We start from the raw sequence: 14761 nt of genomic DNA, 5'->3' as shown, positions 1-14761 counted from the left end.
TTGCGTGTACGATGTTATGACCCTGTTAGAGTCCCCTCACACCAGAGTGAGCCTCTGGAGGCAAATGCACGGCATAAGAAAACACACTCACACACTCAATACACAGACACATGCATGATGCTTTGCATCTGTATACACACATGCTGAAACAGAAAAGGAAACAGAAAGGGCACTCACACTTCATCTGCCTCACTACGGGTTTATTGGGCTCCAGCCAGTGCTGAAAAAGAGAGAAAGATCAAAAATGTTACCCTAAAATAATCAAATTTATACTAAAGAAACTACAGGACTGGATTGAGAGCTACTTCAAAAATTATCTTAGAAAATCAACATTGGTAGATCTCTGGTATTTTTAACTGTCATACATTATTACTTAAAGAGACTGATTTAGGGATTTAGGGAGACATGATGATCTTATATTCCTGAATAGAACCAAATTTGACCTTTTTGATCCATCTTCTTTGATCTACTGTCAAAAGCATACAGTGCAAAGTATAACGTTACAGTTTCTGGACTGCATGACACTGCGTGTTCAGTTTGTCTTAAAACACATTTTCCCTTATTTTTCCTTCCTTGCTTTGCATTAAGAAAAAAAAAAACAGTCTAGCTGAGCTTCTGCTACGATCAAGCGTCTGGTCTGTTCTCTGTGTGGGCTGTTTGAAATATGGAGACTGATCTTGTTATTATTTGGCACTTGAACTTGTAATGTAATGTATCAGCTGCTTCCAGACTGATATTCAACATTCATACTTTGCCTGTGCTGACTCACTGCCACTGTTTCCTGTTAGTAGGTGTGATTCTGCTGTAATGAGCTGAGTGCTGTGTATAAGTGGAATTTCTAAATTGAGGAGAAGAATTTGTTAGCCGGGGTAAAAGAGCAGCCAGATTTAGAGGAAGGAGACTCCTCAAAGATTACAGAGAAAAAGATGCGTCCATGGTAATGCTGCTGGTATATTTTTAAACCTTACGACGTGGCAGACGTCGATGCCGGCATTTATGCTTGTGCTTGTGCCCCCAGGTTCTGGTTTTTCCACTTCCTTTCACATTCTCCTACGTCAGTTACGATAGCACTCTCCGTCCAGGGATCTCCTGACATTTGTGAGTCGTTATATTGATCCTAGGTTTGTTATCCTTAATACTGAGATGATAAATGTTATTCTCTCACTGATAGATTCAAAAACTATTACAAAAAAGTAGCCAGAAATGCACATGAGCAATCAGTGGTGCTGAACAGTAGGGGTAGGGTAGGCATAGTGTTTCAGAGGGCTTTGTGGTTATGAAGCAGACTTTCAGCAGAAGCATAAATCCCCACTTTACTAAGATGTGGCTGTTGGAAAACTAACCACATACTTATAGACTGAAGTCTTCAGTAAAAAGTGAAAAATGCGGTTTGAAAGCACTTTTCATAAACATACATTTCTCTAAATATAAGCGTTGCTCTGACCGGCTGTGTAGGTCCTGTGATCACTCCTCTGGTAAAGAAGAAAACTCTGGTAACACCTTTATGCTTTACCATTAGTGTTTCCAACTTGTATTTTAGGTTTTGCAAGAAAAATGCATGTTTGGTTTGATAAATCCACCTAGTTAATGTCCCCACCTCAGTTTGGCTTGACTTGGGCAAACAAAAGATCTAGGCTCTGGGAATAAATGACAGGCTTTTTCTGATCCTTTGTACAAATTAGTGTCTCAATTGGTAATGAAAATGATAACAGATACCATGCTTATGCGCGTGCAGTGTGTACGGACAGGTGTGTGTGTGTGTATCATAGTTACCCTTTGTTTCTCGGGATCTACATATCGAATACCAAAGTAGTCTTTCTCAAGCAGGTTGTAGTGATTGCACACATGGTCCAACAGGAACTGGCCTCTGGTGTCTCTCTGCAAAGAAATAAAGCGCATCGGTTTAGGACACGTGACCCGTCTTTTGAGTTATGCTGAAAAAAACCATAAACCTCTGAGCTCAGTCTGATAGATGCTGCATGACTGCATCGTGCCCACAATGAACCCTCATGGGTAATACTCCTCTGATGCTCTCATAATTTCATCACGGTGAAACATGTTAATGGAAAGAAATACGTCAGCACCCTTTTGGTCCCTTGCTGCTGACATATCTGTTATGATGGTGTTCTGGACACGGCCTCCTAATGTGCCAATAAATACAGTGCAGGACCTAACACTGTGTAATCAATAAGCACCCTGCATTTAATGCCAGCTGCTTAGTCAATATCTACTCATTCAGATGCTCAGTATGATTTTCCTGCTGAGTATACTGACCTGCCTACGTCTTAGCATACTCTATACCTTTGGATATATCTAAAGTCTAAAGATTTGCTTTTTGTCTGTCTATTTTATAGACAGTGTTTTTGTTGTTTTTATATTGTACTTGCCCCATGTATGTGCAGGCGAACCGTCTAGATTACACCACACCTGACACCAAATGTCAGCTGGGACAGTTGGATGAGCAGTTTTAAAAAAATTATGCTTTTTAGCTCATTTAAGGAAATATATATCAAAACCAGTACACATTTAATTTTTACATTTAACCTCTTGACTAAAGCTAATATTATGTGCATCAAAGATCCCAACTCTGAGTGTGTGTGTGTGCGTGTGTGTGTGTGTGTGTGTGTGTGTGTGTGTGTGTGTGTGTGTGTGTGTGTGTGTGTGTGTGTGTGTGTGTGTGTGTGTGTGTGTGTGTGTCCTATAACTGCTCTATAACCTGCTGAAGGAGGTGGATTCTGTGCTCAGTTTAGCAGAACTGATTGATTCACTCAGATATCATGTCTTTGCCCTTGAGACTGGAATTTACTCATCACCCGGGAAGCATCAGCGTCATCACATACAGTCAGACCCACAGCTGGCCAAATCTCATCAACAAAACTGCCTGTCAGCACGTCGCCTAATCGGGAAACTTTAGTTGGGAATTTGGATTTTTATAGCACTTCCTAAAATAACTTACAGTCTAATTTGTGTCTCACTTCCTTTAAAATTCCTAGTAGTTATCCACTACCTAGAATTATTTTTATTACCAGGTGAATTTAATTATGCTGGAATTTCAGGTGAAAAACGTTGAAATTCCATTTAATTCTAGATGAATTAGACTCTTAGTTGAGGGACATATTATACAGTCTTATTGAATATAGCAAAAAATTGCACAAAAGCAAAAATGCATTAACATATTTCACGTGATTGCACAGATAGATGTGCTAAGGACGGCTACATTTTGTGCACTGAGTAAGCAGCACACTCACACGTTTAAAAGCATGACTGTGTGTCAGTTACTTCTAAAATGTATTCAGCTGCACTAACAAAGTCCCACTCCCTCTGGCTTGACCAGGTCTCGCTTGAAAAATAGTTTTTAATCTCGATGAGGCTTTTATCTGGATAAATAAAGGATGATAAAAAATAAATCACAAGTTCATCTGGATTGAGAATGATCTGTTTCAAAGGTTATAAGATCATCCTATATCCTTATGGTGCTCTTTTCTGTCCAGTGGCTGCTTCATCAGCAGTGGTCAGTATGAACAGCACCTCATCAGCAGCCAAGGTAAGGTCGTTAGCTTTGCTCTTTATTTCTATTTTCAGAGATTTGCAAGTGAAATGCAGTGTAGTGGCTGACATCGGCTGACTTTGTTAAATGGCTTTAACAGAAGCACATTTTCAGCACATTTGCACGGCTGATTGTTTGTCAGACTAAAGGCCCTGAGCCTCAGATGTGCCATATATTTGACTGCATTCTAATCTTTAAGAAAGCAGAGCTTTCTTTTTTGCACTATTTAGCTAATTTTTCCTGCTCGGATTTTCCTTACTATTCTTTTTCCCACATTGTTGGAGCTACAGTGCAAAGTCTGCAAAAAATAAAGTAGCATGGACCATTTTCCATCTGGTTGCTCCATCAGCTGAGTTTATGTGCAGTAATGTAGCTGCTTGGACTTTCTAATTGCTTTGTGCACTAACATTACAAATAGAGATGGACCGATCCGATATTACGTATCGGTATTGGTCCGATACTGTAAAAATTACTGGATCAGATATCGGAGAGAAATAAAAAATGTAATCCGATCCATTAAACCGCTCAATGATCGGCTGATCGGATTTTTGGGTCGCAAGTCCAGTCTCTCTTGTTTGTTTTTGTTCCACTTTGCGCCAGAACGAGGAAAACAACAGCAGCACGTTTAAGCTTGATAAGCTGTTGTTAGAATTTATTTAATATTACTTTCTACATCAGGATCCTTTTCTACGTAGCTGACGGCTGGTAACTGTGCAGGGGCGGATCTAGCAAAGTTTAGCCAGGGGGCCAGGTAGGGCATTAACAGGGAAAAGGGGGTACAAAGAAATACTTTTCTTTCTTATTCTCATTTAAAATGTCTAGCTTTTAATAAATAATTATTTGAATCTTACACCTAAAGTTTTAATCTGATGTAAAATGTATAGAAGTCCATTACTGTATATAGTAACTATTAAGTCTAATATACCCTAGTAAGCTATAGTACTTTTTCCTTTGGGAAGGTACCATCTGCGCAGTCAGCAATTCTGTTGAAAAAAGATGTTGAATCTATTTAATTATTGTGGAAAAATAATTGATTTCTGTGCAATTTCTTTTACACGTGCATTAAATTAAAGTTGATTACGTTGATTAAGCATCACGAAGCAGAGGGTGGGGGGTGGTTCCCTTTTTTTTTTTTTTGCTGGGACCTATTAGTTAGGTTGCTTAATATTTTTACTAAGTACTCTTTAAAATACCAGAATAGGGAGGATGGTGTAGGTTTAAGTTTATTAGATTGATCAGTATTGCTGAACTATGAAATAGTTTTTGCATACAGGTATAACAGAATAGCTTTAGTGTTTTTTAAACTTGAGTATGAACTTATACAAAATGTAGCAAGATATTAAAAAAACAGTTTTATTGATTAAAAAATACACTATATCGGATTCATATCAGTATCGGCAGATATCCAAATTTATGGCATCGGTACTGGACATAAAAAAGTGGTATCGTGCCATCTCTAGTTACAAATAAATATCTTTTTTTTTTTTACTGAAATCTAAGGTTGTGCCTTTAATCCTCCTGATCTAATGTAAATCTTAAAGACAATTGTGTGTCTTTTTTTTTTAATATTACATGTGTTTTCTGCTTGTATGCAGACAAAAAACCCCGAACATTTCTCAATTAAAAATTAATTTATTTCGAGGCACAAAGCCCATGCAAATATTTTGTACTAATACTATATGCCTAGAAGTTACACAGCATCTACAGCCTTTATTTTAAGTATATCAAAGCATCATTATCATCACCGCAGCATGCCACAAACTGTGAAATCAGTTCATTTGCTGACGTTGCATTCACTTATCCTCAGTTTTACACAAATATTAATTCCTGTTCATATGTTGAATTCTGTAAATACTGTAATGTTTTGCCAAGACAACCTTTTAAATACATTTCTTAGTGAGTCATGCTGCATGTCTCAGTAAACAACTCAGCAAACACACTGTTATATGTACTACTAGACTCAAGGTGTTGACAGAACAGCCTCTGAAAATAAGATGTTTGCTGTAAATGTCACAGCAGCCACTCAAAAATCATTAAAACGGGAACAGTTATATGTGTCCAGGACACCGTGGCTGTATTTGTTACGCACCAAATAAAGCAAAGCAAACATTAAACACAGCCTTAGTCATTTCACAAAGACACACTGTTGTAACAGCCAAAAATTTCAGGTCAGTGCAACCAACAGTAAAGGAAAATCAGCTAGATTGTTTATCAGTGCTGGAAGTACCAAAGTACTGCTATTTAAGAAAAAGAGGTTCAAAAACATAAATCGTCCGTGTCTTAACATTAAGAGGACTGTGTTAATGTCTGATACCTACACAGGTATCTGCAGGTGGTTTGAAACATGAGCTGCCTCTGAAGTAGTTTTATTTAGGTCAGTGTACTTTTGCATTAGCCAGAGGATACATGTAAAGATTAGCTCAACCTATTAATATTCAACCTGTTCAGTGGTCCTAAACAGCTTCAAGCAGAGGAGTTAACTGTTACCTCAAAGGTAACAGTTAATGCATACATGAGTAAAATACACAAATGACACTAAAACCAAGTACACAACTACAAACATAATTATTAGCTAATGCTATGGCTAAAACAGTTTGCTAAAAGCACAGGATGTATTTTAACTTCTTAAAGTCCATGCTTCTTAGCTAATAGTATTATTTATGAGTTGAAATTACAAACTAAATATAGTGGATAAATAGCTTTGTTACCTGAAATGATAAATAAAACTTTTAAATTATTTTACTAAACATGTGATTAGCAGAGAAACTGCTAATGAACCAGGTGAAATTGTAAAGTATAGTTAAACTGTTAAAGGTAAGATTAAAAAAGAAAGACTTAAACACAATAATGAATGAAGTAATTGCTATAGCTATTGGATGGGTGAATGAAACAGCAGTGTTGGATGGTAAGCTAGGGTGTAAACTAGGGTGACAAGATCACAACAAACAAACACATGTTAACAATGCTCAGAGGTAATCTGAAATTTTCAGATTATCTGACTAAAAAAAAAAGAATAAATTGTGCATGTTATCATAATGTCATTTAGCATGTATACGCCTAATATATGTGAAGTAAATATAACAAGTTTAAAAGGAACTCAAGTTTTGGTCCTATGTTCTTACGAGATAATTTCTATAAAGTCTCTGATAATTACTGCAAAACCAGTCAAAATGTGGAATTCTGTTTCAAGATGTGGAACGTGGGCACTGAATAAAAATGCGGTGCAAAGTGACATAAAGAGGAACATCTGTTGACCTGTAAAATTATCAGGGTTTTCGAATCCATCTGACAGGGCTGCGGTCATCACGGTCACATCACCACCTCTCAAGTTTAAATTTTGATCAATCTGTGACACGACCAGCAAGGAAATTGGATTGTGGTTCTGGACATCTGATATCCTTTGAATAAATCCAGGTCCTGAGATACAAAATGCTCAATTTTGTTTGCCAGCTAGTTGCTAACTGTGTCTGATTCTAAGTGGATTAGTGCTGAGCATACAGCAGATTTTTGTTTTATAGATTTTTGAGTCAATAAAGAGACCTGTTGTAGGCCAGTAACAACACTACAACAGCACTCAGACAATAAAGTTGTGACAGGTCAACGATGAGCCATAACTCACTGTAAATCCTCGTAAAGATAAGTGGAGCTGCTGACACCACTATGCAACTATTTTCACACCATCATTAAATATGTTCACCTCTTCCTTGGTGAAACCTGTCCAGTTTAATTAAACCTTTTTTTTTAATATATAAAATATGTAACGTGGAGGATTTTGCAGGGGTGTTTGGTTGAATACAAGATGCCAAAACTGTATTAACAGTCTTAGGTAAATTTCCCCTGTGGCCTGTGTTATATCACCACAGCATCAATTGGCTGTCAGTAATCCTGTTCGCTGCATGTCCATACTGGATGGTCCAGGTTTACTAGTATATCACCAGTAACGTTAGTCAAATGTGTCCCAGCTGTGATTGTCAGTGTGTCCATGTTCACCTGCCTGTGGGTTGTATGTAAATAACCTAGAAAAAAATCACTCTCTGTCTCTTTAAGCTGCACTTCTCCATCAGCATCCATGCGTTTTGATGTGTATCTGTCTACATCTCTTTAGGATTTTTTTGGCTGATCCCTGACAACAGTGTTACTAAGATGTTAAATCTGAAGAGCAAACAGACAGAGATCCATGGAGGGAGGGGAAAAATAGACGAAACGGAATAAAAACAGCCACGCTGTGAGCTGCTTCCAGCCAGATCATCAAACGACACCTTTTCTCCGTCTCGTTCTCGGGCAGACGCTCGTGGAGCAAAGAGTGTTGGACTGACGCCAAGCGAGAATAAAGAGAAACAAACCAGACAGAGTGAAACAGGGCCAAACATACTGAGAGGCTGAGAGCAGCTAACATAAAGCTAAAAGAACAAGTGAATAAAAAAGAGACTGACTGGTGAAGCAGAGAGGAAGAGAGATATAAAGAGTCTATGTCATGTCCAACAAGGCCTGAATACATATTTTATATATCCAAAGGCTGGGCATTAAAGATTAACCCAGTCATCCTGTCTCTACATGATCTCACCTAATGATGGCAAAGTGCTCTTCTCTCAGCCCCGCTCAAAGACAGAGATGCATACACACTCTGCAAATAGAACCTCGGTGTGGAGCGAAGTCAGTTTTGCACAAGCAAAGTGCACTTTGACGTGTGCTCGAGTGTGTGTGTCCATCCACTACCATGGTTAACCTCCTTATAGCCAGTCCAGTACAGATTCTGGCATAATAAACAAAACAAAAAAAACCCCAAACCATTAAGACACAGATGTTTTTATTTTGTCTGTCTATTATTCATTTACAAAGCTAATTACATTTTGGGAAATGAACTTGGAACACATGAATTAATGCCCAACTGAAAAGTTGTGTGGAAACGCGTAGTTTTCAGGGTTTTCCCCCAAATCTTCTATTTTAATTCAAACAAGGGTATTTGAGTACTGTAGTTTTTGAATGTTTGAATTTTTTTGCCTAGTCAGCATGAACATTTTAAGTGTCTACACAAGGAACAAGTAGCAGCAATGTGGAGACCAACAACTAAAAAAAGCCAATGACACTCTCCCATCCTTGACTTTTTGTGACAAGAGGCGAAAAACCAATGGCGGCATAAAATGCGTGGGTCCAGACTCAAACTTTACTCATCCTCAAAGCAATTGAAGAAAGTACCAATGAGAGGGCAGGATGACAACCAGAGCCTGGAACGTCTGATCAGCCATCAGTGGCAAAGTGATGCAAATTTTCTTGTCAGAATCAGTCTAGGTAACCTTTTGATGTGTTTACCACCCTGTCATGTCGCAATCATCTGCATTTTTATTGTCATATATTAATTGTGGTCTCTGGTCATCACGTTGCTGACGTCATCATGCATCATTCTGCAATATTCCAGGTTCCGGTTGCCTAGAGAACCTTCTAATGTACCTGTCAACCTGTCATATGCCAATTAATGGTATCATTCACTTGCATTCCCTCACCTCAAAGCTAAGAAAATGTTAATTCAGGATCACCCACTTTGTGTTGCCAGCTGTTAGTTTGCCTATCATCGATTGAACATCATTGACTATTATTGATGATAGTTGCTTCCTGTGTGGATGCAAATCACCAAAAGACCACATTATATGCAGTAAGTGAATTATGTACATTAAGTAAATTAAAATAAAATAAACAATCTGGGAATTTTTAAATTGAAAATCTGAAAGAGTACATTGTGCGAGTGGGTGTTAAAGTGTCTAGTGCTGTAGTGAAGCTGAGAAGAATCAGGCTGGGATGTGTTAAGGGATGTGATGATAGTTGCTTCCTGTGTAGACGCGACTCACCAACAGCCTTGGTGGACTCTGTCCTTGAGAAATCACCAGAAACAGTCCTTGGTGGTCTTTCACTCCAGTAATTGTCTCACTTTTAAGCCTCTGTGTGGCCACAGCTGTAGCCTGAGTTACACTTTTAGGTTGTATCGCCATCTGTCCCTAAATTGTTAAAATTACTCTGAAAGGTAAGGACGGGGAGATACCATTTTCACAGATGCACAGAACAAATTGGATTTCAGACATGGGGGCGGACGAGATTCTGATTCTCCTCAGAAGAAATAGCCTATTCTACCCTTTAATCAGGGCTTCAGTAATGCAAGTTTAGTCCAGCTTTTTATTGACTTGACTTTTAGAAGTCTATACCTCACTTCCTCTCTGTGTAATTACGCTGGATAAGGTTCTTTGCATTGTCATAGCAGCATGTGATGAGGATCTCTAGCAGTCTAGGGACTGACTCTTTAAGCAGCGTTTAAACAACTTTTTGAACATTTTGTGAACTTTGTGGGGGGTTTCAAGTACAACGTGCCAGAAAAAAAACCTGAGACCAACTCCCTTTAAGGAGCGTCATCATGTCAGTTTTTGAGGTAAGCATGTGTGGCAAGTCACATTACCAGTATGTACTGACAATGGTGATTAAGGTACTCCCCCACCCCCCGATGATACTGTGACTGTACAGTATGTAGTGTAGCTGAAGTTCATCACAGATATCTTATTTGTTCTGATTATGACTTTGTGACCACTACGAGTTCTGCACTAGGACCCTGGGTACATTGGCCTAGTTAAACAGCGCTTGTTGTTTAATTAACATGCATGCCAGCTCAATTATGACTCCTCCTTATCAACTGAGACGCAATTGCTTCATGACACGGCATACCTAATTGGCTGAGTTGAAACACTGTGAGAAGATCAGTGTTAAATTCCTGTGATGCCCCCGTGAAGAAATCTACTCTCACTCCTATCTGCATCCTCTGGGTGGGTGGTGGGGGATTGAAAAATAATGGTTTGCCCTCTTTACCTCCACACCAACCAGTTTAAAAGCCTAGTAACTGCCATTCAAACAAATGATACACTAATTTGTGGCTTTTCTCTCTTTGTTGTCATTGCTGCTGCTCTTCAGGGAAATTGAAATTTAAGTCGCAAGTGGACCAATTTGCCAATTTATTTGCCAATTAGGATGTGTGTGCGAGTAGGCTTTTGTGCATGTGTCCTATTATTCACAGTGCCAATATTTCTAAAGCCAGTTTCTGTTTACCACCCCCCCGAGCTAATGAATGGATCAATCCAGAGGCTTGACGAGGATACTGCAGAGACAAATCAATGTGTGGGACATGGGATGTGGGGAAAGGAACACACGCAACTAGGAGATAAAAACAGAGTTTAAACTCTCCTCGTTATTTTGCAACACGACACTTTGCCTTTTTCGTCCCTTCCCCACTGTGTGACTGAACTGAATATATGGCATGTTCAGCATTGATTTATCGCAGTTTTTAATTGAAGCTACACAATGTTAACACTCAAAGACTATTTCATGGTACTCCATACATCATTACCTTTCCACCAAATGACTAATTTGATTTGCAGAGATCTATTCGATTTTTACTCTTCATGGCTACTTTGACCATTTTGATTGTAGACCGCCAGAAGATAGACGGAGATAGTCGGCAGAGTCTAAAACAGATTTTTGAAGTAAGCTACATAGACAGCGTGAAAATGCATAAGTTATCCACTGGGGAAATGCAGTTTCTATAATTGGAAGAAAGCAGCAGAGGATCAAACACTTCCTGTCTGGGAGCTGGGTTATGCAACATCCACTTTATAAGTAGAGAAATCTTTGGTCTGACCTCAGCAACATTATCTCTCTAGCCTCCTATCATCACACCATTTACCCGTAAATCTCTGATTAGGAGACCTAGGCTGTCTTTGTTTTGCTTTTTTTACTGAAAGGCGGCACTGAAAGATGCAGTGTAAAGAGAAAAGGCAGCATGCCGTGTGTCAGAATGAAACTCACACAGCTTCAGTATTGATCTCAAATGCTGCATTAGAGAGGGTGCTGATTTCACCTCTTCAACCAGTGACCCACAACAGTGATGGACTCTTGCCTGGAGCTACAGACCAGGCAGGACAAAAGACTTTTTTTCCTTTAAGCTCATTGTTCAGTCATAGTCAGACGTTTACAGATACTCATCATGGGAATGGATGTCACAGTAATTTTGGGCTCACAGGTTTTGATCTATTTTGGATTGTTTTTGTAATCCACACAGGGTTACTATGATTGCAAAAGAAGCATTAAACTACTGTGAACTAAATAATTAAACTGAGCTCACACTGCAGCGACAAGGGTGTTTAAGTTTTTCATTACAAAACTGCATGAATTAGCGCATCTTGTAGTCACAGTGTATCAGCAGAATTCAGCTGAGGTAGCGCAGCGACGTTATTGGACGGGCTTGGACAACGATGCAGTTTTCCTGCGATATAATGTTAATGTGCCTCCTCTCAAAATCATTATTTTTAAATATATTTACACTTGTACAATTTGGAGCAGCGCTCATGATGACTGTGACCTTGTCTCAGTGTGACAGTAGGGAAACATAATTACCCTATGATCACCTACGGTGCCGTGCTCCAGAGATTCCCATGAACACAATGTACATGAGCTAAAAAGCATGCACAAATTACCCTACGTGATCTTAAACATGTTAGATGCACACCTCGAGCTCACTGCTGGGGGCGCGGTCTGTCACGCTTTGTGATAGAAATAAAAAAAAATGATCACTATATGGAGCAAGAGCAGCTCCTTGTGTAATGGATTGTCATCAGATTGCGGGAGAAAAGAGGTGTGACGATAATGGCATGACTGCAGATGCAACACTGCTGGTATGAATACAAAGGAAGCACCAAAGCAGCTGTCTTATCTCTGCACCGCAGAATGTTTAAATTTGTGCCAAACGATCGAGAAGTCCACGAGAACAGAAAAGAAGAGCCGCGTGTGAAAACCTGTGAGTTATTGTAAACAGGCTGCTTGCTCATTTGCATGTTTGAAGCACAAATTAGTCCATCATATGTATCCTCCTCTGTTCATGGTACAATACGTAAGGGTGTGCATTTCCTCCAGGGAAAAGAGTTGATACACCATGTTTGCACATTCACACGATGAGGCCATTGATGCCGTCACAAAAAACACACAGACCGTTTTGTTCTCTATATCTGTGTTTTTCTTTTTTCTATTTATAGGCCTTTTCTAAATTCAGAAACAGTTGAAACGATGCTTTTTAAGATGTTTCGGAAATGCAGAAGTCTGTCGTCTGCTTCTGTCAGCCTTTGCATATTCAGAGAAATGTGCCAGAAAGCAAAGGGAAGTGCATCTGGGCTCATTCTGTTACCAACAAACCATGAAAACACAAGCACAAATGTCGGTTGTTGGGTTTATGTACACAGCCTCACTGAAAGAAGCATTAATAATAAAATGATTATCTTCATGAAATCAAATAAATTGAATGTATCTACTTGAAAGTTCTTTCTGTGAACTTGCTTTGAAAGGATAATATTGGCAACAGACACTGAGACAGGAGAAACCCATCAATCTAAACGCTAACTCTCAGTTTGAGAGTATGGTCAACATCTTTAACCACATCTGCCAGATGTTCATAAAAGGGAGGGGGGAATCTATTAAGACAGAGCTTCAATAAACCAGATGTGCTCGCAGCTGAAGATAAGAACACAGTCCTTTTCCTTATGCATGCTTTTTGTATTGCATATCTCATATACATAGATATATTTTTAAAAAGATGAAGAAAAAGAAAGATAACTCTCTGTGCTACAAACTAATTACTCCCTATCGTTAAATCCCAAATTAACCGTGATTAATCACATTTTTTGGAAACCGGAGCTCAATTTCATGAGCCACACCCAGGCCTGATGACTGACAGACCTGCTGAATTAAGAAATCACTTAAATAAGAGTTACATGGACGGGTTCTTATGTAGCATTTAGGGGTTGTTGTTTTTTTCTTTGCTCTACTGGAGCACTCAAAGTGCTTTATACATCATGCTTCATTCACACATTCACACCAGCACTTTGTTTTCTACACCTAAGAGCTTTCTGTCTAACTTTAACACACATTCATACACCAACATATGCATCAGAGAGCAACTTGGAATTCGGCATCTTGCCCAAGGATACTTTGGGATACAGACTGGAGCAACCACTTCAAATTAGTGAATGACCTGCTCTGCCTGTTGAGCTACGGTCATCTATTAACTACAGCCAGTAGAAACCATCTGCGAAAGGGAAGTAGGCTAAAAGATCTCAAATAGCAACACATTATGCCACAATCTACTACTCAAAAACTCAAAACAGATGAGAAACAAAGTCATGCACATCTATCAGTCTGGAAACAGTTACACAGCCATTTAAAGGCTTTGGGACTGCAGAGCATCATCAAAACGGTCACAGCGCTGTATCTTTTTCATACCATTATATAGGAAGAACCACAGAATGATGTCTCGGATTAGATATTGGAAATTTTGTCTCTGTGTCAAAATTCTAACTCCTCTACACATTCACCACTGGATCTGTATGTAGGAGTGCAAACGTCTGACCGTGAATGGTCATTAACCTGCCATCTCTTTTGTACAAACTCTGTGTAACGGGCGATTGAGCTCATGTGAGAGGAGTGCAAGTCATGTCATGTGTCTTGCCTCCAGCACACATTATTCATTAACCATCATTGAAACCACAGAGTATTTCCAGTAGTGAGAGCACATCTGAAGGGGACTATCGCCTGCTGTGAGAAAGTCTAATGACCAACATTGTCTGGAGTTCATGTGTGGTAATAAAAACAACTGTTGCATTAAAATGTTTAAGTGTCTATGTTTGCAGTGGTTTTCACTCCCAGTGTGGTGACAGTCAACGAGACCACAACACTGAACATCAGCCTGCTTTGTGTGACCTACTTTTTCCACTCCTACTTATTTTTTGTCTCTTTCTCCATTTTAAAATCCCCATTTTTCCACCTTTTGTGAATTCTTTTCTGTTTTTATACCGCCGCGTGTTCTGGTTTACCCTTCGCTCTTTTCTCTGCCCCGTCTTCCTTTTCCAAAATCCGCTCGCTCTGTCAGTCTCATTTCAAGTCTGTTTCATGTTTTAATCTTCTTAATCTTAATCTTTTTTTTTCCACAGCCACGCCACCTCATTTCCTTTCCCGTTCCTTCCAACACCCTGTTGATTTTTCGATGCCATTTTCACGGCTCATGTTTCCACCCAACCATGTCATCCTATATTTTTTCTTGTTTATCATCTCATTTTTGTTTCCCATCCTCCCCGTTCTTTTGATGTGTCCCTCCCTCTCTATCTCCTGCTGTCTCATCTCTTACTGCTGTCTTTC

The 14761-nt window shown here is 39.2% G+C and overlaps 1 protein-coding gene across 2 annotated transcripts in view; it reads right to left on the bottom strand.

Moving 5' to 3' along the window:
• frmd3 (FERM domain containing 3) overlaps nucleotides 1-14761 on the bottom strand; it is a 60910-nt gene that overhangs the window by 37072 nt on the left and 9077 nt on the right. For both annotated transcript variants that reach the window (XM_063490666.1, XM_063490667.1), the window contains exons 2-3: nucleotides 1774-1878; nucleotides 178-220 (exon numbers count right to left, since the gene is read on the bottom strand). In XM_063490666.1, the coding sequence (XP_063346736.1) occupies nucleotides 178-220; nucleotides 1774-1878 (148 nt within the window). The remainder of the gene's footprint in view (nucleotides 1-177; nucleotides 221-1773; nucleotides 1879-14761) is intronic.

Source organism: Pelmatolapia mariae, linkage group LG12 (genome assembly GCF_036321145.2).
Source record: "Pelmatolapia mariae isolate MD_Pm_ZW linkage group LG12, Pm_UMD_F_2, whole genome shotgun sequence".
In the NCBI taxonomy this organism is placed as follows: domain Eukaryota; kingdom Metazoa; phylum Chordata; class Actinopteri; order Cichliformes; family Cichlidae; genus Pelmatolapia; species Pelmatolapia mariae.
The sequence above is the reverse complement of the archived record's forward strand: the minus strand, read 5'-3'. Positions and strand labels throughout refer to the sequence as shown.